Source organism: Asterias rubens, chromosome 3, assembly GCF_902459465.1.
Source record: "Asterias rubens chromosome 3, eAstRub1.3, whole genome shotgun sequence".
NCBI classification, from domain to species: Eukaryota; Metazoa; Echinodermata; class Asteroidea; order Forcipulatida; family Asteriidae; genus Asterias; species Asterias rubens.
This window is the reverse complement of record NC_047064.1, coordinates 22,131,441-22,159,235: the sequence shown is the minus strand read 5'-3', so window position 1 is coordinate 22,159,235 and position 27,795 is coordinate 22,131,441. Positions and strand designations below refer to the sequence as shown.

The following is a 27,795-nucleotide window of genomic DNA, read 5'->3' as shown; positions in this document are numbered from 1 at the left end:
GAGATATTAAAGGCAGTGGACACTATTGGTAATTGTCAAAGACTAGCCTTCACAGTTGGTGTATCTCAACATATGCATAAAATAACTAACCTGTGAAAATTTGAGCTCAATCGGTCATCAAAGTTGCGAGATAATAATGAAAGAAGAAAACACCCTTGTCACACGCAGTTGTGTGCGTTTAGATGGTTGATTTCGAAACCTTTAAGTTCTAAATCTGAGGTCTCAAAATCAAATTCGTGGAAAATTACTTCGTTCTCGAAAACTCTGGCACTTCAGAAGGAGCCGTTTCTCACAATGTTTTATACCATCAACCTCTCCCCATCACTCGTCACCAAGAAATTTTTGTTTTTAATAATTATTTTGAGTAATTACCAATAGTGTCCACTGCCTTTAAGAATTACATTCAACATAATAGGGAAAGTTTCCATAATCAGGAAGGTTGTCAAATTTGTTCAACAGAACATGGAAGGATTGGGGGGGGGGTTTTCAAGGAAAACTCTGCAGAATCAGGGAGTTGGCAGCTCTGTGAATAATCTCTTCTTTATGTTACCTTGAAACGAAATGGAAACCATTCTTAAATTCATTAATTAATTAAAATATAGAAACCGACATGTTCAGTTTCTTTCAATGTGTGGTCTTCAAATACTTAGAAAATTTTAAATTAAAACAGTACATAAATAGAGTTTCCACTGAAATTTAACAAAAGTTCATTCAAATAATTTTGCGTTTTATTTTGTACAATGGCCCTGATAACAAATAAATGACACAACATGTACTGTTAACCTGTATCATGGTTGCCACCATCTTTGTCTTGTTCCCAATGTTCACTGGCAGTAGTAAATACTGGTTTGCATATTATCAAAAAGGAGTCCGACTATTTTGCACTCATCTCTCGGCCATGTACGAATCGATTCACTTTGGCTGTGGTCGAGCTATAGGCTGCACCATTAATGTTTTTAGCAATCTGGGCTCAGTTTTATAGAATTGGTTAAAGGAACACGTTGCCTTGGATCGGTCGAGTTGGTCTTTGAAAAGCGTTTGTAACCGTTTGTTATAAAATGCATATGATTAGAAAGATATTTTAAAAGTAGAATATAGTGATCCACACAAGTATCACTCGAAATTGCGTGGTTTTTCTTTTACCTCGTCGACTAGCACGGTCGGCCATTTATGGGAGTCAAATTTTTGACTCCCATAAATGGCCGACTGTGTTAGTTCGCAAAGTAAAAGGAAAACCACGCAATGTCGAGGCAAATGTGTGTGGATATTGTATTCTACTTTTAAAATTTCTTTCTAATCATATGCATTTCATAACAAACGGTTTCAAACGCTTTTTGAATACCAACTTGACCGATCCAAGGCAACGTGTTCCTTTAAGCACAAAAATAGCTTAGCACAACAAAATTTATGCTTTCCAGGTTAAGAATACCAGCCAACCTACCATGTCACATGTACAAATTGTGACTGGTGCTTCGCTCATAATATCTGCTTAGCAGACAACTGTTAAGCAATATTTACTGCTTAAGCAACTCAATGAAACAGGGCCCATGCTATATGGCTGCTGAAGCCGTCCTTTCGTACACACCTCCTTGGATTTGTTTAATTGAATGGTAGGATACAAACAAGATGGCCGAACCATGATCAAGGTTTATCAAAGCTACATTATCAAACGATAGTCTCAAAGTTTGGACTTGTATTTACCGGAAGCCTCAAGGTTTCTTTGCACTAACCCATCGCCCCACTCTCTCCATAAATCCACCCCACCCACAGTGCCCATCTTGATTTGAGCAAAACCTAATAACCACAAAAAAGAAGAAAATGCAATCATGTTTTTAAAATAATGCCCCCAAATTCATGACTTATCTCACACTAATGTCCAACATATTCAACTGATATTTGGCAAAATCAAATCCAACACGATGAGACAACTTTTGAAGTGTCTAATATACCATGTTTCCATGGTGACTAATCTATATTTATTCCAATTATTAATCTACTGTGAAAATAAAGTTGGATTGATACAAACTTTCAACCTTTTATTTTTTTACAAATACTCTTCAAAATCAGACATTCGGAAACAGCAACATAGCGACAGAGAAAAAATAAAATAATACACAACACTATGTCATCAGAAGTGACCAGTTTCCAAAAATACACTCCGCACAACGGCACCAATGCCAAGAAAACATCTCTTGCAAAGTCAGATTCCAACTGTCAACTCATCATTTTTTTAAACCAATCAATTTACAATTCATCAAGTATTTACCGTTCCTTTTGGAGTTTCGTCCAAGAAATAACGGGTTCGCCAGTAATCACCGAGACCTCAAAGTCTTGATGTGTCTTACTCAATAGATGTAAAAACAAGTCTTTAAAAAAGCGGTTACATTTATGGCTACATATAGAATACCATCATATTTGCAATAATAACAATCAAAATCACATCAAAAAACAAGAGAAGGATGAACTGTACAATGTGTTTTTCAAATCTATTTACAAGGAATAAACCATTTTGTTTTATTTGTTTACAAAATATTCACAGACTGAGACAAAAGCATTGAGAAACTTCCAAGTCCACTGCTAAAAATGCGTAACGCGTCTTTCAAAATTATCATTTCAATGCAATATTTTTATTGCTTGGAGTGGGGCTTGGGCTCCCTCAGTTATTTGGAAAATGTGCGCTGTAATTACTCATCTTCAGATAGGGCCCAATTTCATGGCTCCGCTAACCACTTAATTTTTTGCCTTACAGCCAGTAGAACAATGTGCTTTACGAGGCTCAGTAACACAGAATTCCGAGGTAAGCAGAGTTTGGATCCCAGCCAAGCTGGAACTCAAGCACAAGCTATGGCTTCAAAAAGGCGTAGGGTGTTCTGATTGTTCTCCAAAGCCATTTCCCAATTGTTTAGGACCACATTTCAAGCCTGTGTCCAACTTCATTGCACTGCTTAATGTAGAACTTTGCACTTACAGCTCAACAATAACTCACTAAGCAAAACATAGTAGGGAGCCAGCCACAAATGAAACTCACTACATGGGATTTTGGCCGGTATCAAATTTTGCGAAGCAAAAATATTGCTTAATCAACACAGGTGCCAATAGTGAGGTTGGCCCCGTTTGGCAAACAGTTTTCTTTTCAAGACAAACTCGGGAGTTTGTTGGGTGGGGGTTGGATGGGGGTGGATTTGAAATGCTTATTGTCTCAAGACGTCGTTGGTACCTTTTCTGGCTCAACTTCAAAGTAATCCACAGTAAACTTCCGACGGATACCATTGGCCGACTTGACGTTTCTGCTGGCCGTCTCACACGGCATAAGGTCGTCCATTTTACCCATAAACCAATTCTCTACGTCTGCTTCCTGCCGCCTCGTGATGTGTTCATCCTTCCACGCATCCAGAAATTTGTTGAAGCGGGCTGCCAGGCGTTCGGTGACACGCCAGTGTGACTGTTAACACAAAAAAACAGACAAGCATTTAAGGTGAAAGTCAGTTACACTGAAAAAACAAAATGTGTTTCAGTACATAATTTATTACATAATTTTTTACATAATTTATTTTCAAAAGGTCATAACTATTACACAAGTGTGTATTAGATAGGTCGAAATAAAGCTAGTTGTAGGCTCTTTTTAACCGTGTATAAAACAAATTTGTATAAAGTTAATTGTACCCCGTTGACTTAATTTCACAGAGCCCATCACATTAAAGGCCATAACTGACAACATTTTCAACTCAAACATAACAAAACCACAAGATTACTTTGATACTTTCTTGATGTTAAGAGTAAAAATGAAAATATATATACCTCTTTAGCTTTCTTAAGAGCAGTCCTCCTATACATATAATCTTCCGAGTTGACCACGTACACCATCTTGTAAGAGTTGAGGTTGAACTTGCACTCCATGTTGTTGACGATATCCACACCTTCCAGTGGATCCACTTCTTTCTTATCCACTACTTTCTCCGTCTTCTCCTTGGGCCCTTCGGATTTCTCCTTTACAGGTTCTCCCTCCTTCTGGTCCGACTCTTCCTTTGTCTCCATTTTGATCCCCTCTGTATTTTCTTCAGGCTTAGTGGCAGTCTCATCGCTTTCTGTTTTTTGCTCGGGCTTTACTTCTGGTTTTGTTGAGGAATCCTCTGTTTTTTCCTGGCTTTCATCTCCACCGGATGTCGAGTCCTCATCACTCACCGTTCTTTGCTGACGTGTCCTTCTGATATTTCTGGTTAAAAAATATGTATATATATATATATATATATCTCAATAACATTATCTTTGGATACTCGGCATGCAAAAGTTAACTAACAACCGTTCTTTACCCCTCCAATGGTCCATTAGTACCTCAGCCAGTAGACCGCAAACACATTTTAGTTAATTACTTGTTCAGTTTTTAGCAAAAACAGGTGAAACCCTTTAAGATCTATCCTGATTGACATGGTCTATGACCCTTGAGGCAGTATGAGTCATGGACTTTGAACGCTCCAGTTAGAAATCATTTCGATAACGGTTTGAGTAAGAAAATACAGTGTTTTCACAGTGTACAAAAATAACTATTAACAAAAACAATTAAACAATTTAATTGTTTGCCAAAATCTCTACAACATTTCAAAAAGCTTTGAAAAAAGTATGAAATAAACATTGCAAATGAGATACACATGTTTTTCAAACAGACTGATGATGCAATTAATGGCAACAGTGTACTATGAACAGGGGCAGAGCATCACAAGGTTTGTGATAACATTTTAAAAATTAGTTTTCTTTCGATGCTACTCACCTAGTGAGGAACACTGGTTTCTTGGCAAGTTGGTCCCTAAGCTCAGCTGACGTATCTTCTCCTTTGACAAACTTGTCTACATAGTCGGACCATTTCTCTACTTCTACTGGATCATCGCTATGGTCCTCTTCAGTGTCCAGGAGCTCAATAGACAGCTTCTTGTCACTTTTATTCTGAGAGTCAAACAAAGTTTTACTTCATATTAAAATCCTCATTAAATTTTTTAACTTAAAGGCAGTGGACACTTTTGGTAATTACTCAAAATAATTATTAGCATAAAACCTTACTTGGTAACGAGTATAATGGGGAGAGGTTGATAGTATAAAATATTGTGAGAAAAGGCTCCCTCTGAAGTGACGTAGTTTTTCGAGAAAGAAGTAATTTTCCGCGAATTTGATTTCGAGACCTCAGATTTAAAATTTGAGGTCTCGAAATCAAGCATCTGAAACCACACAACTTCGTGTGACAAGGTGTTTTTTCTTTTATTATCTCGCAACTTTGACAACCAATTGATCTCAAATTTTCACAGGTGTGTTTCTTTGACAACCAATTGATCTCAAATTTTCACAGGTGTGTTATTTTAAACATATGTTGAGATACAGCAAGTGAGAAGACTGGTCTTTGACAATTACCAACAGTGTCCAGTGTCTTTAAAATCCTTTGTTATTTAGCCTCTGTGAAAGACTCTGCTAAGGTCGAAACGTCAGGCCATTAACTAATTTTTTTAAACTTAAAATCCGTATACAAAAATATACAAAAATGTAAAACACATCACTATTAGTAAAGTACATGCAAATATACAAATTTAAAATATAAAACTATACGTAAGCATAGCGCTTTCCATTACTACTTTTTATTTGCAACTTTATTTAGGCGGGGTAACCTAATCAATATTTCAACTGCTACACCTGGTTAACCAGTGCCCGATTAACAATCAGTAAGAAGTCACATAGTAAAATAAAAAGCAATAAAGAAAAGCCATGAATCAGCAACAGGAAACTAAAAGAAAAAACAAAAACACAATTCCAAGAGGATTAAGGAGAAAAGTTACAAAAATGTAAAACACATCACTATAAGCGAGGTAAAGTAAAATATAAACATCAACTAAAGAAATCAAACTATACATGCAAAGATCCTCTGCCAGTGACTTACGTAGGTGACTTTGAAGCAGTTCTCCTCGTTAAGAAGTTGCTCTGCCCGCCGCTGGTAGGCAGCCTCGGCGCTGACACGCGCAGAAGCTGATGAATGCGTACCTCCCGCTCCACCAAACTTCATCTCTGAGATGTACTGCTCCATCACACTGATGCAGGTATCCTCAGAAACAATATGTTGCAGCTAGCAAGAAATTAACATCAAGACTTAGGAATAATTCATAAATATCCAAAGTACATTTTCAAAAGCACTTTTTGTTTGAGATTGTGTTATTGTTATTAATATTGTGTAAACAGAGTTAAGGGAAAACAAAACAGTTTACAATAATCATCCCCAAAAGTTTAAAGTTACATTATATACACATAGTAAAATGGAAAGAACACACTTGAATTAAAAACTAATGCAACTATATTCAATAAAATACATTCAATACAAATAAATAAATTTCTAGGTTGAACAAAGACAAATTGACTAAAGCAGGGTTTGAAATAGATTAATCAGCGCTCTACTAACTAAGCTTTCTAGCCCTAATTTCTGCTGCCTCCCTACTTTGTCAATTTGTATGTTTGGGGCACCAGTCAGAAGCCATTCAACCTTTAACTGCTGTATACCAAGAGATCACATCCATGTTTACAATACAAACTGGGAACCAGCAGCGGAGGGATCAACTTAAGTACAACTTTTCATTTTTAAATATCAAGTAAGAAAACCACAAGGGAAACTGTCAGTTTCCCTTTATAAACACTCAACAAATTTGTTTTTCTTCCAAACACTCAAAACGTCTGCAAGATCTTAACTTACCTGTCGCACTATATTCTGCACGACCTTGTCCATGGTGAAAGCGATGTATGCGTGGATACCGTACATTTCCCGTAGTTGATCTTCAAATGCGTTACTCTCCATGTTACCATCTAGAAGATTGCGTACCATGTCAAGAAACGCTGGGTAGTACTCCTCCGGCTCGATCTCCACTGCCAAGGGGATAAATAAAGATTAGATACGAGTTTAGGTCAATCTTCAATTTGACAAAAGGTTAAGAGAATTATTGTGACACTTACAAGATTGCTTATGTACGGTTATATACTTAAATTTGTCAATTCTTACCCTTTTGTAAATGGTTAATTATGGTCCAAACAAAATGTCATACTAAAGGACAAAAACTTAATTTCTTAAAATCTAAATTTTTCTAGAACTCAACAAAAACAGTATTCACAGGAGACTAAAATTCAGAATACAGAATACACCACAGAGTGAGAGACAATTCAACAAGTAAATGGAGGATATGTTTATCAAATAAATACTGTCTATTACAGACTAAAATTCAGAATACAGAATACACCACAGAGTGAGAGACAATTCAACATGTAAATGAAGGATATGTATATCAAATAAATACCGTCTATTGCCATACAGTAATAAGTGTGACATACACAGAAACAATGTTTATACCAATAAGGCTAATGTGGGTTCAATAAAATTGGTAAAACATATTTTTTTTTTACCCTAACAAGATAACAATTTTTTTCTAAATATAATACTAAATGTTAACCCTACTACTCACGATAAACCTACTACTACTACTAACATTTTCCTACAAGTTTAAAAATGTTTTCATCCAGTCCCCGCATACTACCACATTATGCATGCAGAGCGAGGGCGCTCTACAACCACGCCTCATTACTAATTACTCACATGGTTGTTTGAGGCCAAGGGCCACTGCAGTAGACTCTTTAGCGGCACGTCGATTTGGACCTCCCTCCGTCTTGGCTATGACCTCCGCCCTCTGATACATCTTCTGTAGTCTCTCACACAAGATGAAGTGTAGCCTCATAAACAGGTACCAATTGTTGTTGACGAAAAACAAATGGTAGACATCATCCTGGGTGGGGTAAATCAATAGACGGAAATATTTCAATCATAATGAATTAATATTTCATTCAGGAAAACCATTAAAAAAATTGCATATTTGACCCTTAGAAAAAAGTAGGACAATTTTCTTGAGAAAAAAGGGTGACCTACATGTCATATGGAATAGCATGAATGAATTCAGGGCAAGTTCAAAATTTGTTTTCATATAATGAACAAATTATTGAGATCACTCTTTTCTTCTCAAGTGTGGTCTTTAAAAACAACCTCTATGAAACCTATTAAAGTCCATTGTGTTCAGAATTGAGTACATTTATTATAGGATATTGGTCTTCTAATGTCACCTTGTGTGAAGAAAAAGGGGATACGGGGGCAGTTGACTAAATTTGTCTATTGTAAGAAAGAGTTACTTCGTTGATCAGCTTACTGGTAAACCTTATAAAAAGTTAAGGATTTGGGTCGCTTTATACAAAGAGTTTGCAACTCACCGAGTCCCAGGTCATGTTCTCACATGGACCATTTGTCATCATCAGAGAAGGTTTCTTTGACTCTTTCTGTGATGTCATATTTTCTGCGGGCGTGGTGTCCATACCCGCCAAAGCGATGGCTGCCTCAACGGCTACATGGAATAAACAAGAGAGAGACATAAAGAAGACGTTTGATTCATTGCACCACCATCATAAACAAGAGAGAGATATAAAGAAGACGTTTGATTCATTGCACCACCATCATAAACAAGAGAGAGATATAAAGAAGACGTTTGATTCATTGCACCACCATCATAAACAAGAGAGAGATATAAAGAAGACGTTTGATTCATTGCACCACCATCATAAACAAGAGAGAGATATAAAGAAGACGTTTGATTCATTGCACCACCATCATAAACAAGAGAGAGACATAAAGAAGACGTTTGATTCATTGCACCACCATCATAAACAAGAGAAAGATATAAAGAAGACGTTTGATTCATTGCACCACCATCATAAACAAGAGAGAGACATAAAGAAGACGTTTGATTCGTTGCACCACCATCATAAACAAGAGAAAGATATAAAGAAGACGTTAGATTCATTGCACCACCATCATAAACAAGAGAGAGACATAAAGAAGACGTTTGATTCGTTGCACCACCATCATAAACAAGAGAAAGATATAAAGAAGACGTTTGATTCGTTGCACCACCATCATTAACAAGAGAGAGACATAAAGAAGACGTTTGATTCGTTGCACCACCATCATAAACAAGAGAGAGATATAAAGAAGACGTTTGATTCGTTGCACCACCATCATAAACAAGAGAGAGATATAAAGAAGACGTTTGATTCGTTGCACCACCATCATAAACAAGAGAGAGACATAAAGAAGACGTTTGATTCATTGCACCACCATCATAAACAAGAGAAAGATATAAAGAAGACGTTAGATTCGTTGCACCACCATCATAAACAAGAGAGAGACATAAAGAAGACGTTTGATTCGTTGCACCACCATCATAAACAAGAGAAAGATATAAAGAAGACGTTAGATTCATTGCACCACCATCATAAACAAGAGAGAGACATAAAGAAGACGTTTGATTCATTGCACCACCATCATAAACAAGAGAGAGACATAAAGAAGACGTTAGATTCGTTGCACCACCATCATAAACAAGAGAAAGATATAAAGAAGACGTTTGATTCGTTGCACCACCATCATAAACAAGAGAGAGACATAAAGAAGACGTTTGATTCATTGCACCACCATCATTAACAAGAGAGAGACATAAAGAAGACGTTAGATTCGTTGCACCACCATCATAAACAAGAGAAAGATATAAAGAAGATGTTTGATTCATTGCACCACCATCATAAACAAGAGAGAGACATAAAGAAGACGTTAGATTCGTTGCACCACCATCATAAACAAGAGAAAGATATAAAGAAGACGTTTGATTCGTTGCACCACCATCATAAACAAGAGAAAGATATAAAGAAGACGTTAGATTCGTTGCACCACCATCATAAACAAGAGAAAGATATAAAGAAGACGTTTGATTCATTGCACCACCATCATAAACAAGAGAAAGATATAAAGAAGACGTTTGATTCGTTGCACCACCATCATAAACAAGAGAAAGATATAAAGAAGACGTTAGATTCGTTGCACCACCATCATAAACAAGAGAGAGACATAAAGAAGACGTTTGATTCATTGCACCACCATCATAAACAAGAGAGAGACATAAAGAAGACCTTTGATTCGTTGCACCACCATCATAAACAAGAGAAAGATATAAAGAAGACGTTTGATTCATTGCACCACCATCATAAACAAGAGAGAGACATAAAGAAGACGTTTGATTCATTGCACCACCATCATAAACAAGAGAAAGATATAAAGAAGACGTTAGATTCATTGCACCACCATCATAAACAAGAGAGAGACATAAATAAGACGTTAGATTCGTTGCACCACCATCATAAACAAGAGAGAGACATAAAGAAGACGTTTGATTCGTTGCACCACCATCATAAACAAGAGAAAGATATAAAGAAGACGTTTGATTCGTTGCACCACCATCATAAACAAGAGAAAGATATAAAGAAGACGTTAGATTCATTGCACCACCATCATAAACAAGAGAGAGATATAAAGAAGATGTTTGATTCATTGCACCACCATCATAAACAAGAGAGAGATATAAAGAAGATGTTTGATTCATTGCACCACCATCATAAACAAGAGAAAGATATAAAGAAGACGTTTGATTCGTTGCACCACCATCATAAACAAGAGAGAGACATAAAGAAGACGTTTGATTCGTTGCACCACCATCATAAACAAGAGAAAGATATAAAGAAGACGTTAGATTCATTGCACCACCATCATTAACAAGAGAGAGACATAAAGAAGACGTTTGATTCGTTGCACCACCATCATAAACAAGAGAGAGACATAAAGAAGACGTTTGATTCATTGCACCACCATCATAAACAAGAGAGAGACATAAAGAAGACGTTTGATTCATTGCACCACCATCATAAACAAGAGAAAGATATAAAGAAGATGTTTGATTCGTTGCACCACCATCATAAACAAGAGAAAGATATAAAGAAGACGTTTGATTCGTTGCACCACCATCATTAACAAGAGAGAGACATAAAGAAGATGTTTGATTCATTGCACCACCATCATAAACAAGAGAAAGATATAAAGAAGACGTTTGATTCGTTGCACCACCATCATAAACAAGAGAAAGATATAAAGAAGACGTTTGATTCGTTGCACCACCATCATTAACAAGAGAGAGACATAAAGAAGACCTTTGATTCGTTGCACCACCATCATAAACAAGAGAGAGATATAAAGAAGACGTTTGATTCATTGCACCACCATCATAAACAAGAGAAAGACATAAAGAAGACGTTTGATTCGTTGCACCACCATCATAAACAAGAGAAAGATATAAAGAAGACGTTTGATTCGTTGCACCACCATCATAAACAAGAGAAAGATATAAAGAAGACGTTTGATTCGTTGCACCACCATCATAAACAAGAGAGAGATATAAAGAAGACGTTTGATTCATTGCACCACCATCATAAACAAGAGAGAGACATAAAGAAGACGTTTGATTCATTGCACCACCATCATAAACAAGAGAAAGATATAAAGAAGACGTTTGATTCATTGCACCACCATCATTAACAAGAGAGAGACATAAAGAAGACGTTTGATTCATTGCACCACCATCATAAACAAGAGAAAGATATAAAGAAGACGTTTGATTCGTTGCACCACCATCATAAACAAGAGAAAGATATAAAGAAGACGTTTGATTCGTTGCACCACCATCATTAACAAGAGAGAGACATAAAGAAGACGTTTGATTCGTTGCACCACCATCATAAACAAGAGAAAGATATAAAGAAGACGTTAGATTCATTGCACCACCATCATAAACAAGAGAGAGATATAAAGAAGACGTTTGATTCATTGCACCACCATCATAAACAAGAGAGAGACATAAAGAAGACGTTTGATTCGTTGCACCACCATCATAAACAAGAGAGAGATATAAAGAAGACGTTTGATTCGTTGCACCACCATCATAAACAAGAGAAAGATATAAAGAAGACGTTTGATTCGTTGCACCACCATCATTAACAAGAGAGAGACATAAAGAAGACGTTTGATTCGTTGCACCACCATCATAAACAAGAGAGAGATATAAAGAAGACGTTTGATTCGTTGCACCACCATCATAAACAAGAGAAAGATATAAAGAAGACGTTTGATTCGTTGCACCACCATCATTAACAAGAGAGAGACATAAAGAAGACCTTTGATTCGTTGCACCACCATCATAAACAAGAGAGAGACATAAAGAAGACGTTTGATTCGTTGCACCACCATCATAAACAAGAGAAAGATATAAAGAAGACGTTTGATTCGTTGCACCACCATCATAAACAAGAGAAAGATATAAAGAAGACGTTTGATTCATTGCACCACCATCATAAACAAGAGAGAGACATAAAGAAGACGTTTGATTCGTTGCACCACCATCTTTGTTATACTCCCCGCGTTCAAGAGTGGAAGTTAATACCAATTCTCAGTTTACCAAAAGGGTATCAGTTAACTGTATAAATTTCAAGTCATGTACCTGATGCTTGTACATAGTGTTTTAATACAATCAACTGATATGTGTTTCAACTGTTATGTGTGCATGTAAAGGGGATGATAGGTCAAAGGTATATCTGGAAGGATCCCGCCAGGGGCCAATTTCATAGAGCTGCTTAAGCAACAAATTTGGTCAAGCACGAAAATAGCTCGCCTATTTTACACATGTTACTGACCAACATCTCATGCCTTATACATTGCTTGTGACTGGTATTGAGCTATTGTTTACTTAGCATAACAATTAAGTGGAGTCTTGGCAGGTATTCTGATTTTACTAAGCATAGGTTTTTTTGCTTAAGCAGAATTTTGTGCTTAAGCAGCTCTTTGAAATTGGGTCCAGGTGCTTAAAGGAACACGTGTTCCTTTAAGGTATCTGGTATTAACAAAATTAACTTTGATAATTCCCTTTCCTATGTTAGCTTCTGTGCCTTCAGTGACTGTTAGTAATGCTGTTATTTACAAATCAATCTTATATTTCCTGACTGGCGTATTTTTTTCTTACTTTCTTCTTCTTGGTCGTCCTCATCATCGGACAGCTCCCCTCGTTCCAAGAACATGTAGTCAGGAAGGAAATGATGCAGAAGCTGTTTAATCTTCTGCTTCTCCTCCTTGTGGATACCTGTCAAGACAAAACCAAGATAAGAATAAGTAGGAGTTGAAACTTTGCATGGTAGGAGTATAAATCAGCTGAAGACAATCGATCACAGCATACCTTATTTTAATTTGATTTATTTATCTTTGTCATCTTTAACGAGGGTAAACTCCGATCAGCACCCAGCACTGTTTTCCATGGAGAGGCTCTCAGTACACACATTGTTTTAGTAACAAACATTATTACATATTACACCATAAAAATTGTTAAAAAGGAAAGACACCATTGTCTCCTGCTTAAATAGCAAATCTTCACACAGAATTGTAGATTAAAAGACACATAACAAAGAAATCAAAAAGAAGCAGTATACATTGGATTACAAGCCCCAAGAGGATAGGTGCGGTGAGATGTATGATGTCACAAAGAGTGCCCTCACTGGGGTCTAAGGAAGACCGTTTATTGGTCGAGAGCAGAAGACACGCTTCACATGTTTGGTCTATAAGGGGGATCTATAATTTGTAATATTCCCCCAAGTGTTTGTAATCTTTCTACCCTAATTCAGGCCTTGACCGCGATGGAAATAGTATTTTAATTTTTTTTAAATAAACCAATAATATAAGGGATCCGTGCCAGAGTTGAACACCGTCTTGAAACGTTTCTTACCTGTATGCCTCTTCATGTGATGAATAACTAAAGCTGCAGAGTCGTCAATGATGTGTTTGTCCATGTACGAAAATGTCAGATGAGGGGAATTATTATCACCCATTGCTTCCTGCCTCTGTCAATTACAAAACATCATTCAAGTTAGAATTAGAAATCACAAGATTTTTATGTATCTTCTATATGTAGGATTTGAAACTTCGCATGGTGGAAATAAGATATAGAAGAGTTTGCGGTAACACCATGTAATAACTATTTCTAAATGAGTTGGGGTGGTTCTGAAAAGAACCGTTCTATATCTTGTATGTACAATGTGACAATAGTTGTATAGTTAGTATAAGGCAACAATACGTGTATACATCTACTTTACTGTGTAGCTTTGTTTAGTAAGATTAAACTAAAACCAAAAACGAGATCCAAACATGCAGCAAATGATTGCCGTTTTCTCAACAATGTAAGCAGCCTTGTGAAGATATAGCTTTACAAAGTTTTAAAAATTGCATCAGGAAAAAAAGATTACTTGTATTTTAATCTGCAGACATAGGATGGGATTTGAAACCCTTCAACTTTTGCCCTTGGCATGATATACAATCTCCATAAAATGCAAGATGCCAGTGTTTGAATTGTACCTGCTGGAAATAAAGGCTCAATGGCTCAAATGATTCATTTTTAACAATTGGGGAATCCCCATTTACCTCATCGAATATAGCCTCTATCTCATTGAGCAAACTCTTAGAGCGTAGAGCCTTGGTGTCGTTCTGCTTGAAGTTTATGCCCTGGTGGTCCAGAGATTTGAGGTAGTACTTCTCATTCTGTTCTCGCCAGATCTTATTGAAGTTGCGCTGTGCCTCCCGCCACTCATCCTCTTTTGCTTTTAACCTACGCCCAGGAGAAGAAGGGGACGAGAAAAAGTTTCTTAAGAATTTTGGAGAGCGATCTTATGGCCAGATGCTAAGATAATAATAACACTACTACTAATAATAATAACAGAAACTGATAAAGCACAGTAATACTGCATAGTCAGCCTCAAAAGCACAGTGTAAAAAAAAAAAGCGAGATAAAACGACAAAAGTTAATGGCAGATAATTGTTAAAAATTTACAACATTACATATTACAGGAAAATAGACAAGTATTAGATAAGTAATGCACACTCAAAGGCAATGTTAAAGGTTAAATACTCGTAAAGAGAAAAGGCAAAATACAGACAAAAAAAGTTGTTACACAATTACATCCAGAGACTAAAAAAAATAAGCATCGCTCACTGGTCCTCCGAACTTATGGCAATAATAACAACAAAACAGAACTTATAGAGCATTATAAATCACAGATTCCTCGATGTCCCTCACAATTTTTGGGGGCCTGGCCTGTGAAATAATAAAAATGAAGGTGAACCCTGCAAACAGAATTCTAAAGCTAGTTAAATGTTAAAGTTACTTGTACCAGTCAGTAGCCATGCCATGAACCACTTATCAATTATTCTAGGAGAGAAGTTTTACCTTCTTAGAACCAGGGGTACTGCAACAGCCGGGTTCTTCTTTAGCCCTTCAATGATGTCTGGTGCCTTGTCTCCATATATTCTGTAACACAACATACGGGGTAAATATTAAAAAGGACAATCCAGTCGGGTGGCTTAAAAAGTTGAGATCGTTATACAAAACCACTGTCATTTCCCAATAAATTGAAAGGGGCAGTCAATAGGGAACTATTAATTGTCATCAGGGGCATGTTTTGGCGACCATGACTGGAAGAAAACAACTGACATAAAACTCACTGACCAAAACAATTTCCAAGAGCTACACAAAACATGGGTCGATAACCAGAAACAGTTCAGTAGAAATTTTAAATTTCCTCATAGGGTGCCCTTTACTAAGGTGATAATATCTTGGTGCCCTTGCCCTTTGAAAATCGAAGCATACAGGACTGAACTCAACACGCGAAAATGCTCAACCAAAGATCAAAGCCAAAACAATTTTTTTGATCCAGGTCGCCAAACGCACTCCTTTGCCCTCTTTTTGTTAAGGACTCTACCTATTAGAAAATGAGTGGATCACAAAACTGTTACTGAAGTCTCTCTTTAATCTCTGGCCTATGACCACCAGTCGTTGACCGATGACGGCCAATTGCTGATGAGGACCACACCTGAGCCACCTACCTATGAATGGCCTTACGGTGAATAGTCTCCGAGCTGCCTCCAAGGCTGTTGTCCAATCGGAACTTGGAAGACTCCTCTGGCGACATCCGTGAGAGCTTCTTGGCAACGTGTTCCAAGACACGTATTGTGTGAGCATTCACTTCGATCACAATGTCCAGCTAAAAAACAAAAAAAGCAATCCTCAGACGTCATATGAGTGAATCCAAAGTCTTTTTTCCTGCATTTTGTACTTGGTACATTGAAACTTAATATATGTTAAATTTGCATCAGGGATAAATAATATTCAGTTTGGTTTTACCTATTACACCGATATGTGTTAGCACTGTATACTTAGTACTTTCCTGAGTTCTGTAAAAAATAAATCACAGGCATCAAAACTGTTTGACAAATTACTTGACAATAACCATTCCAGTGGTGAGACTGAAAGACCTACAATCACAAGGTTGTGGGTTCGAATCCTACCAAGCTGATGGCTGATTTCCCATAACTAAACAGATATTATTATCTTGTTAATGAATCACAATTTCTTGATTTTTTGCAATTCATAATCATAGAGGTGAATGCAATGTTTGTATGAGAGAGATTTGCTGTTGCCAGCTTGGTGTTTTAAATCCCCTTATGGGAGTTTGCAGAGTTCCCTTAATGGAAGATCATAAAATTAACCCCTGGAACTGAGAGTGTTATCATCATTATTGTAGTACAACCAGAATGGTCGATCAATGAGTAACAATCTGTGCAATTCATAATCCTAGACATGTAACCAATGTTTGTATGAGAGAGACTGGCTGTTGCTAGCTTGGTGACGTTATATCCCCTTGTGGGAGTTTGCCGAGTTCCCTTGACGGAAAGATCATCTAAAAAAAGGCTAAGAATGGTTGATCAATGAGTAACAATGTTCCCCTTATCTCACCTCATATCGTTCATCCTCGCAGCGATAGATGTGCTCCTCATACTGAGTCTTCCTGGATGCAACAAACGTAGAATCCTCAGACCATGATGGGAACGATACCCAGGTATCATTAATAACCTCATTACAGAGAGCTGTACGTCCGCTACACCTCGGCTGCTGATAGCTCTTGGGAAGAGCTCTATAGCTAGCTCCGCATCGCTTACAGTTGGCAAAATCTTTGAGGATAGGAGAGAAAGATTTTGTAAGTTAATACACACGGATGAGATGTGAAGAATGTGAAAATTCCCTTCACATTATTACCCCTGGTCAATACTCAATCACTGTAGCTCGCAAGCCTGAGGAAAACTTAACACGGGTTCTTGCTATGTGAACCAAAAGCACTGGGGTTAAATTCTTCAACGATAAGTGTTCTGGGTTCCGCTGAGTACATCACCCACCAAGGAAGTGTTTCAGAGCCAACATTCCCTCAAACGAAAAATTATTACATGGTTGTACCCGTAAGTTTACTACTATTTATGGTATATTCTTAAAGGCAGTGGACACTATTGGTAAATACTCAAAATAGTTATCATCATCAAACCTTACTTTGTAACGAGTATTGGGGAGAGGTTGATAGTATAAAACATTGTGAGAAACAGCTCCCTCGAAAGTGACGTAGTTTTTGAGAAAGAAGTAATTTTCAACGAATTTGATTTCGAGACCTCAAGTTTAGAATTTGAGGTCTCAACCATCTGAATGCACACAACTTCGTGTGACAAGGGTGTTTTTTTCTTTCCTAGTTATCTCGCAACTCCGATGACCAATCAAGCTCAAATTTTCACAGGTTTGTTATTTAATGCAAATGTTGAGATACACCAAGTGAGAAGACAGGATTTGGACAAATTACCAAGTGTCCAATGTCTTTAAGGAAGTGTTTGGTCATTAGCTATCGTTGTTGAGTTGATATAATTTACCTATTTCCATGGCTAATTCTCCTTGGTTCCGTTCCTTTGGAGCATGGTGGGCATCAATCCGATCAGACTCCTTATATCCAAGAAACTCCTTGAACCATTTTAGCAGCTCAGGAAATTTTCTACAAAATTAACAAATGTAGAAATGTTAACAAATGTCAACAATAAGCAAATGTAAGCAATCAAAAATCAGAAATTGCTATTTTTTTTTAAACACATAAACTGAGCAAAATAACATGTGGCAAATGTCCATCCTGAAGAGCAATAGAAGAAGAAAACATCAAAGAATAACCAAGAAAGATACAAAACAAACTTCTTTCAAAAATAACTGGCAAATGCTTCAAAACTGCAAATCTCTGCACACTTGTATCTAAAAAATAAGGATAGCTGGTAAAGTCAATCAAATACAACTTATTTGATGAAATACAGCATAATTAATAGATAAATCAAACTCAAAAATATTTGGAGGTACAGGACATTTTGAAATATCAAAAACAAACAATTTATCACCATTTCAAATATCTGTAAAAAACAAATATTACAAAACAAATATAGCTAGAAATCATTCCAAGCACACTGAGGACAAAGTCTCTCCTGTCTCGAAATTGAGAAAACAAATTATTAAAGAATATAAGAATCCATGAAATAAAATCTAAAGAGTAAAGACACACAAAAGCAACTCTTTCATACAATACAGATAATTTGTTGACCTTAACATTGGAACAAAATTAAAGTTTGGGCAATTATGTTTATTATCTATTAGAATTTAAAAGACAAATCTTACCCGAGGAAAGGTGTAACCAGCTGAACCAGCTCAGCTCTAGAGACAATCTCTTGATTGTACAACACCAAACATCTTAAGAAGTTCTCGTACACCTCCTGGCTTCGCAAGGCTTTACGAACCTATCAAGAGAAGAGGGACAAGATGGAGTCAGGCCTAAAGCACAAAAATAAGCTAAGCAAAACAAAATTATGGTAAGCAGATAAAGTTACCAGCCATAATACCAGATCGCATGTACTATTTGTGACTGGTATCCTGCTTATTATTGCTAAGCAGGGACTTTTTAACCAGAATTATATTATTTTGAAAGAGCATCTTACCTTGTCAAAGAAGGCAAATTCACTGAGACTTCCGTGCTTCCCTGCTTCTGCAAGGGACACATCCTTCACTGCGCCACTCTTTGCTTTCTGAATCATCAAAAGAAATAAGAGGACAATAATAAGGTCTTTTTTAGCATCGTTATTTTTTATTTATTTTTTTATTTTAGTGCAAGTTTGCCCCAAACAAGGTTAAAAGCCACTCTTAGTAAGCGGCTACAGGAAGAAAATATCTAAGATTGTAAAAAGGGAGCTGAAGGTGGGAATTGATATTTCTCTTAAATTGTACACTAGGATGGAGGGAAACATTATTGTTATTATTTATTTGACCATTTCACAAAGTACAATAACAATACATGTAATTGCAAATAATCTTTTAGTTATAGGAAAACAAATAATAATAATTTTGAACAGAACTACTGGTTCATGTATACAGGCTAACAGCAACTAAAGCACTGGTCTTGAATAAATACGACTGACATGCATCAGTCAAGGAGTTTCAAAGATACGTGGTTCGTGGAATGGCTCTTTGTTCTAGTCACTTTTCAAGATCTCTGGTTTGATTACCAGATTCAAACTAAAATTACCTTGGATGGGATCTGGGCGGCATTAGTTCCAGGTCTCTTCACATGGCCTGCGCTTCCCGAACCACTGTTGCGATTCTTATTATTAGATGTGGAACCTGGCTTCTTGGCGATCCCTGTATGATCGTTACGCACCGCAACACGATTCATCATGTCTTGGAAGGAGAACTGTCAGAACAAGGAGAAGAAAAATATAATATCAAAGTCTAGAACATCATAATCAAAGTCTAGAACATCATAATCAAAGTCTAGAACATCATAATCAAAGTCTAGCATATACACAAGAATTCCTAGTATGTTTATTGGCTACTTGTTTTACTTCTTTTAATCTGTAAAACAATTTTATCGTCTTTTAAGGCGGATTTTACCCCTATATAAGTGATTTTTATTATTGTTTATTAAAGGTTTGAGCACTTACATTGGCAGGTCCTGAAATCCCGGAGCCATTTGCATCTGGCAGAAACTGACCAAACTCCTGGAGCAAGTCTTCTTGATTCTTAAAGAGCTTGGCTACCTGCTCAAAGACTTGAGCTTCAGAGAGGGTTGGGACATAGGTCCCGCCGGACTCCTTAACGGCACGTTGCTCCTTCTGGTAGGTGTGGAGAATCTCAAGAAAGGCTTTATAAATCTCAGGCTGGCCTTGGAAACGATTCTGTTCAGGAAAACCAACGGCGACAAAATTCATTATAATTCTTTAAAAGGTTCTTAATTTGCTTTTATACGTAAACAGATGTGTATTAAAAGCAATGTATACTGGGTTCTTTTCTCCAAGTTCTGTAAACAAACCCACAGGTAAATCTGCCCAGTTTACAATGAGTGAATCGAATGAGGGCTTATCTATTTGATGGTGACAGCGTTTGTTAATTAGACTCTAATACATTTTACTACGGGTTAGAATTAAATGTCTAGAGGTCAATAAAATGAAGCAATAAGACTAGCCAAACCTTGATTTTGTTGACGTAGTTGATTGCATGATTGAACTCCACAGGCTGACTAGGTTGCTGCTGTTGCTGCTGTGATGGCTGCTGCACTTGTTGCTGTTGCTGCTGCTGCTGTTGCTGCTGTTGATTACCTGCATGGCCATGCTGAGGGGAGGCAACGACTGCTGTAGGTGGAGGGTGACCCTGATTAGATGGAGGAGGTTGGGAGTAAGTGTGGCCCCCAGTGGCTGCCTGGCTGGCATGGTGATGGCTTGATGACACTGAATGATGACCAGCCTGAACAAAACATTGGATTGAAATAAAAATATTATCATAGATCAAACACTTAAAGGATTTGGGTACCTTTTCAAAATATCCATAGATTTACATTAAACTTACAGGGTTTGAAGATAATGATAGTGGAAAGCTTCCCTTCAAATAATTACTTACTGAGGTGCTGTAGTTTTTGAGAAATGAGTAAAACAATGTCATGAAAATGCGTTTGTAAATGCTTAAAATAATTTTCGTCATTTTCTCATGAGACGAAAATTATTTTCATGACATTGTTTTACTCATTAACCAAAAAACTACAGCACCTCAGCACATAATATTTTCAGGGAAGCTTTCTACTATCATTATCTTCAAACTGTGTAAGTTTAGTGAAAATATGTGGACATTGTGTTTTTTGTCCTACAAAAGTTACATGGACCCTTTAAGCAAAATATATCAGTTTCCATGCCCCCAAATTTGAGTCTGAGAGTCAGTAACACTTCTCGGATTGTGTATTCCAATTAGAGATTGTTTCACCTGTATGGACATACATGTACTCGATCTGGATTTTCATTTAATTGTAAACATCTACATATTTAGTAACAAAACGATCAAATGATTTCAAAAACCAAAGGAATATTTTGCCTTTAAATAGTAAAATCTAGATGATTGACCACTTACTTATCAACCCAAAAACCTTTCATGGAATGGACTAAGCTAAGTTAAGAAAAAGACACCTGCAAACTTTATAAGAGAGAACAATACCTTTGGTGTATGCTGGGCATGATACTGTGGCTGGGTATGTATCTGTTGCTGTTGCTGCTTCTGTGGTGTCATCGGCTTGTTCTGATGCTGCTGCTGTTGCTGCTGATGTTGAGTCGTTGGTGTGGGCTGGGGTTGATGGGTCATTCCAGGGCCGGTAAGCGGGCCCCCTGTGGTATGCTGGGTGATATGCCCAGTAGGGGTGCTAACATTAATCCTGGTTGGATCGCTAGCCTGGACTTCAATCTTGTACCCCGGAGGGAGGAAAGTGTTGAACCCAACAATGAGGTCAGGATGGCCCTTGAAAAGGTTTGAAACACGATTGATCACTCCGGGCGTGTCGATACTAAAAAATAAATAAATCCAAAACAAAGTGTTATCTCAAATCAGTAATTAAAAAGTGTCTTCTTATTTTTGTGTTGACTTGTTCTGTACACCCGTCTCGTATTGATCTGTGTAAAACCTGGTGTCAAACCATGGTGCCTAGTGTTATTTATTGTATTGTGTTATGATATATTTACTCTCATTCTTTAACATGTGGGTTGTTTTAATATTCATTTATCTATGTATGTCGATCCCTATCTTTAAGTACTCCAAATAACAAACCAGAATTTAGGTAAACAAAATCAAAAAAGGATAAAATTTGAAAAGACTACCTTTGTGACTTGAATTCCTTCATGATATCCAAGAAATCATTGTACACCTGAGGTTGACTACCAAACTGCAGTTTCACTTGGTCTAAATAGGAGAGGGCATCCTCCACCTTCAGGCGTTGATACTGCTGTTGCTGCTGTTGTTGTTGTTGCTGCTGCTGTTGTTGTTGTTGTTGTTGTTGTTGTTGTTGTTGCTGCTGCTGCTGCTGCTGCTGCTGTTGGTGACCTTGTACCTGAGAAACTTGTGCCTGCAGTAAAAACAAAAAATCTTTAAGTAAAGGACATAATAACATACATGACATGATGTGCAGCACAATAACAGTGCCAGCCTGGTAGAACCCCCTCCCACATATTTAAAATGAAAAGAAGGGGAGCAGGAGAAGATTGTTTCTTTTCCCCCATCCTCAATGAAACATTTCTACTAGTACCCACTTAAAGGCTGGAGTGAGGTATATAGTGGCCAATGCCTTACCTGTGCCTGTGCATGTGTTTGATGTACAACCTGCTGCTGATGAGCCACAGTAGCAACCTGCTGTGGGTTAGCTGGATGAGGGTGGGGATGATGTACCCCACCATGGTGACCTGGAGCCTGTCCTACATTTGGTACTCTGCAAGGGGATACAAGTCAAAACCTTTAAGGCAGGATATTAGGTCCTTGGAAAAAAGTAGGAACAATTTATTGAGAACAAAGGCTGACTTACATGTACACATTGGCAGGCCTGATACATTGTACTTCACAGAGGCAGCAAAGGCGATTGCCTCCATGCCACATGCTGGTCATTGCCTTGGTGCCCTTGAAATGCTCAACTAAAAATTTACAATGTCCTCATAGGGTGCCCTTTACCAAGGAGAAAATGTCTTGGTGCCCTTGCCCTTTCAAATACGAAGCATACAGGCCTGTTCATTGTCTCCTATTCATACTCCTATCAATGCATGCGCTGTTGAGTGTTTAAGAAGCAAATTTACTTTTTGAATAATTCAAGTTTACTTACGGATACTGCATGGAATGGAACTGCAGACTGCTGGCCATGTTGCCTTCCTGAGCCTGTTCGAACCCCGCCACGGGGGCCGGTGCAAGCACCCTCTGGGTAAAGGCAGACTCTGGACCAGGGGTAGCTCGACGCTGTTGAAATGGACCCTCCTGAACCTCGTTCCCACGTTTCATAGTGTCATGGGAGCCAAGGAATTTGACTGTTTGTGTGCTTCTACACTGGTTGTCTGGAAGACAAAAAATAATTCATCATAAGACACACCATATACAGTTGAGGCATCTTGCCAACAGACAAGTTCCAGTCATGTTCTCTTCATACCACAAACTTTAGAAATAGAAAATCTTAAGGCTGTGGCTTTGATGAATCAGAAACAGCAGAATTAGTCGTAATAGCCCTAATGCTTTATACAAGTATGAGACAAGTTAAAAACAACAAGGACAAGCCGACTGGAGCAAGATTTGAAAATGGAACCACCGATTTAACGTGCCTATTCCGAGACGCCATAGCAAAGTAAAGGACAAATTTAAGACAAAAGTTTGCACAATTTCATGTGGAGAAGACAAGTGCAATGGACTAAATAGAAGCAGATTCAATGAGATGAGTCTAAAGCTGTCTTTTGAAGATCTTGAAGGAGTCAAGTTTATAGAGATGATAAGGGAGATTGTTCCATAGCTTTGGTGCACATGAAACAAAGCTTCTATCTCCTGATGAAGAATGAGATCTACATGTCTGCATGTTCAATAGTAGTTTGTTTGATGATCTCAGATTGGATCCCAGATGGTTTGTACACATTATGTCTCTTTTATGTACTGGGGCTAGACTATGAAGTGCTTTCCAGGTCTTCGTATTTAAACCCGTTTTGTCTTTGTGGTCGTTTCACTCGTCACTTTCTTTCCAAATCCCCGTTTGAGGGCAGTCTAAGCACAGTCATGTGCTGTTAAGGGACCGCACTGTGTTTTAAATAATGGCACTGTGTTTTCCTTCCATGTCTAGTTCAAATCTTGCAAATTGTGTATTTTTACAACAAAACCTGCTTACATGTACATTCTGTTGGAAGGGACATAAGATATAGTTCTTTAATGCGGAAGGGCAATCATCGTAAATGGGGGGGGGGGGTGGGCGCTGGCAAGGAGGAAGTTTCCCTTCCTAAGAATGTACAAAGATCAAGGTCCAAGTTCAAGGTGAAGAAACAACCAATAATTTAAGACGTGACCCAATTATCTATAATTTCCTATCCATCCTGTACGTATATACATGTACCCAGCTATGTTTCAGCAAATGTTGAAGGTGTTGTTTGTTTTAAAGTTTGAAGGTAATTACGTTCCACACCGCGGTATGTTCACTACCATCAAACCTGACAAACAGCGGATGCGTATGAATAGAAATTTCATTGACATGAAACACAAAGAAATTATAATCGAATTACTGCGATCTTCACTGCAAACCTAAACGTCAAGTTCTTCTTATTGTTTCACTAGTTATTCGCACAGAATACACTACTTTATAAATATTATACGCCAGAGGATGTCACAAATTCACATGAGACTTGTATTTTTTTACTGCTGAACTTACATGTAGGAAAGGACCCTCCATTTTAAAGAGTTGCATTTTGCTGCTCTAAGCACAACTAAGCAGGACACCAGTTACATTCTGTTCTATGTAGAATAGTATTTTAGATGGTAACCTGATTCTTGAAAGCATAACTTTTTATGCTTGAAAAAAAAAGCAGCTTCATAAAATTGGGTCTTGATCAGCAGCTGCTTTGTTTTCTCAGCTGGAGAATTTGTATAAAATTCTGTATACATCAAACATTTTTCCACTTACATTAGAGAGCCGATTAAGCATAAATAGTAGCTAAGCAGAGCAAAATTAGGCTTACATTAATAAGGAAACCAGCCGAATTAATAATTTCAGGTTTCTCCACACGCGGTTTTGTACGGGCGTGGCACCGGCCAAAAACTCTCAAAATACCAAATGTTTTGTTTATATATTGTTCTGTGTTTTGCTCTTCTACAGAGCCCTCAGGGTGAACAGTGTTTTTTACACTGATGGGGCTACTCTGTATAAATAATATTAATAATAATAATAATAATAATAATAATAATAATAATAATAATAATAATAATAATAATAATAATAATAATAATAATAATAATAATAATAATAATAATAATAATAATAATAATAATAATAATAATAATAACAACAATAATAACCCGTTCAAAAATGTAGCGCTCGAACAAAAATCGTTGAGCGCCAGGACAAAAATATTTACGGAGCGCCTGCAAATCACTTGCTAGTATTAATCAAAGATCAATCTTTGGTATAAACATTGACAGCAGCTTTAACCAGCTATTTTGTAACGGCATTTCAACTGCATTTTTCTCTCTTTGTGTCGGAAGGCAACGTGTCTAGATAATTTCAGCCAATAAACGGAACCTTGTGTCCAAGACTCAATAATTGCGTCGCCCAGCACTATCACGAGAGATTACTATACAATGTCCATCAGGGGCCTGAGATTGACAATTCTGTGGATGTTGAAACGAATGGTGCGCAGTAAAAGACAAGACTGCAGATCGGAGAGCAGGATAAGAAAAGAAAAAACGAACGCAAATCTGAAACTTTCATTCCAAGCTAAGCTATAGGGCGATTTTGCACAAGTGGGATTTAAGTGTGATTTTAGGAGAAAATACTGCACTACCTTGCTGTGATTTAAGTTTGCTTACATGTACCTGTTAAACTGCTTTATAATTTTGGGGCAGAAGAGACCAAATTGATACAAATAATACAAAATTGTTTTGGGAAAAAGACTGTTAGCCAGGAAAAATAGAAATGACAGGGAAATGTTCCTACTTTTAGTTGTACAATATTTAAAATTTTTAACGTGTGTGTGTGTGTGTTGGGGGGGGGGTGTTCTTCAGCATTTGGTCTAAAACGTAACCCTTTTTTGCATTAATTACGCCAATATCATTTCATAGAAAGTTGAAAGAAAACAAATAACGTTTGCAAGCAACAAAAACTACCGTCCATGAAAAACAGTTCATAATATTAATTATCTTTTAAAAACAAATCACAGTATTCAATTTGGGATTTCTAATTAAACACAATTTTAAAAGCCAATCATTAGAAAATTAACTTTTGAATCAGGTTCACAAATTTTCGTTTTTATCATTAATCTGAATGAAACATTAAGAATCTGAAAGCACTCATGGATAGTTTAAAATACAAAAAAAAAAAAAAAAACAATAAACAGACAGCATGACAGTTTTTTTGTTTAAAAAAAAACCAGCTGCCCATGTTTTTGGCAGATTTGCCACACTGAAGCTACCCACTAAATTTCTGTTCACCAATTTAACAAAATATTCTATCCAGTATTTACAATCTTCCAGAAAGGATTATCAGAAACACTGAAGAAAATACTAACAGTTTCAAATAAAGCAGCTACACTGCTACGAAGAATCTAGAATCGTAATTAGGTTTTCGTGAAAATGCATTTTATTCTTGAACACGACAACGCAAGGCGGGTTGCAACGCTTACAAATTCGAGCAAACATGGCGACTGGGTTCACGCTATTTCTACCATCTGAAATGGGAAACAAGGTTGGAATGAAGACTAGTAAAAAATTCTTAACGGCCCATAAGAACACAAACAGCAATAAAAAAAAAATTCTTGTTAGTTTTAATCTTGTGTAAAGTACTCTTGTAGAGAAATATTAAATATAACATCGTGTTTATTTAAAAACAAAACGTTGAATAAATGTGTCTGATGTAGAACACCCCTATTTTAGTTATGGTTGAGACCAGTAAACAACTTGTGTGTATAAAAACCTGCAATAAGGAAACCACTCAGTCAAATTTGCCAAAGATACTACCCAAATATCTGTTTCTCTCCAAGAAAGTACACTAATTTCACGACAATAATTGGTGTGTCAAAAATCTATATAAATATGGCATCTTCCTAAAGGACTTAAAACTTTTTTTAAAACCCAGAAATATTAAATTTCTCCCGACGAAATTTGGAGCGAAACTCAAAATGTTATGATTTTTACCAATGCTTCGTTCCGTACTGAACGCATGAATGTTTTGTACCCGAAAAATTGCCAAAAACTGGAATAACCGCCCGCAGTAATGGAATTTCACCATAAAATAGAAATCTATGCAATATATAGATACAGTTTTCCTAAATAGTAGCAAAGACTGGTGCTTTCGAGTAATGACAAATTTCAACGAAAGTGGAATGGTGTTGAGTGATCAGCTGTGATGTTCGCTATGTTTCGCGCACACGATCGACGAGGCACAAACAGCGACAAGAACTCGACTCGAAACAACCATTCAAAACTCCATTTACGCCTTAATTTAAGAATAAACTTTGAAAATTAAAACAAGAGAATAAAGGGGACAAGTCATAGATTACATAGCACTCTTTATGGTAGAATCAGTAGCAAACAACTTTACATACATTACAAAAAACATTACCGAGGGTAAAACGGTCAATGACGACGAGTGGTGAAACCACACAACGAAAACACACCGTACAAATACAGTTTACGCTGGATGGCTGGCCGTGCGTATTGTACACATACACAGAGCTACAAATCGAGATATGCCAGCATAGAGTCGAACGAATATCCTTTGAAAATCAACCGCTGTAATTTAATAATTAGTAAAAATTACCACAGTATTTGTTTCAATAACATACAATACATTTACAGAGTGACATTTACCGTGATTGGAGATCTGATGGATGTGATTCCACGGGATTTTCGTCAGACGATCATTCCGAATAGGCCCTCCGCTCAA

General features: G+C 37.1%; 1 protein-coding gene across 1 annotated transcript; it reads right to left on the bottom strand.

Moving 5' to 3' along the window:
* Positions 1 to 1,334: 1,334 nt before the first annotated feature.
* On the bottom strand, positions 1,335 to 27,795 carry LOC117287998 (paired amphipathic helix protein Sin3a-like). Its single transcript, XM_033768664.1, has 24 exons — positions 27,720 to 27,795; positions 22,996 to 23,221; positions 22,476 to 22,611; positions 22,007 to 22,251; positions 21,354 to 21,696; positions 20,343 to 20,615; positions 19,817 to 20,050; positions 19,402 to 19,566; positions 18,818 to 18,904; positions 18,501 to 18,619; positions 17,720 to 17,838; positions 16,767 to 16,981; positions 15,857 to 16,014; positions 15,201 to 15,281; positions 14,399 to 14,582; positions 13,707 to 13,821; positions 12,954 to 13,070; positions 8,272 to 8,402; positions 7,610 to 7,796; positions 6,719 to 6,888; positions 5,918 to 6,100; positions 4,766 to 4,938; positions 3,799 to 4,213; positions 1,335 to 3,442 (listed from the first exon to the last, which is right to left on the bottom strand). Exons 2-24 carry the CDS (start codon positions 23,166 to 23,168, stop codon positions 3,200 to 3,202), a joined length of 4,266 nt encoding a protein of 1,421 aa, XP_033624555.1. The 5' UTR covers positions 23,169 to 23,221; positions 27,720 to 27,795; the 3' UTR covers positions 1,335 to 3,199.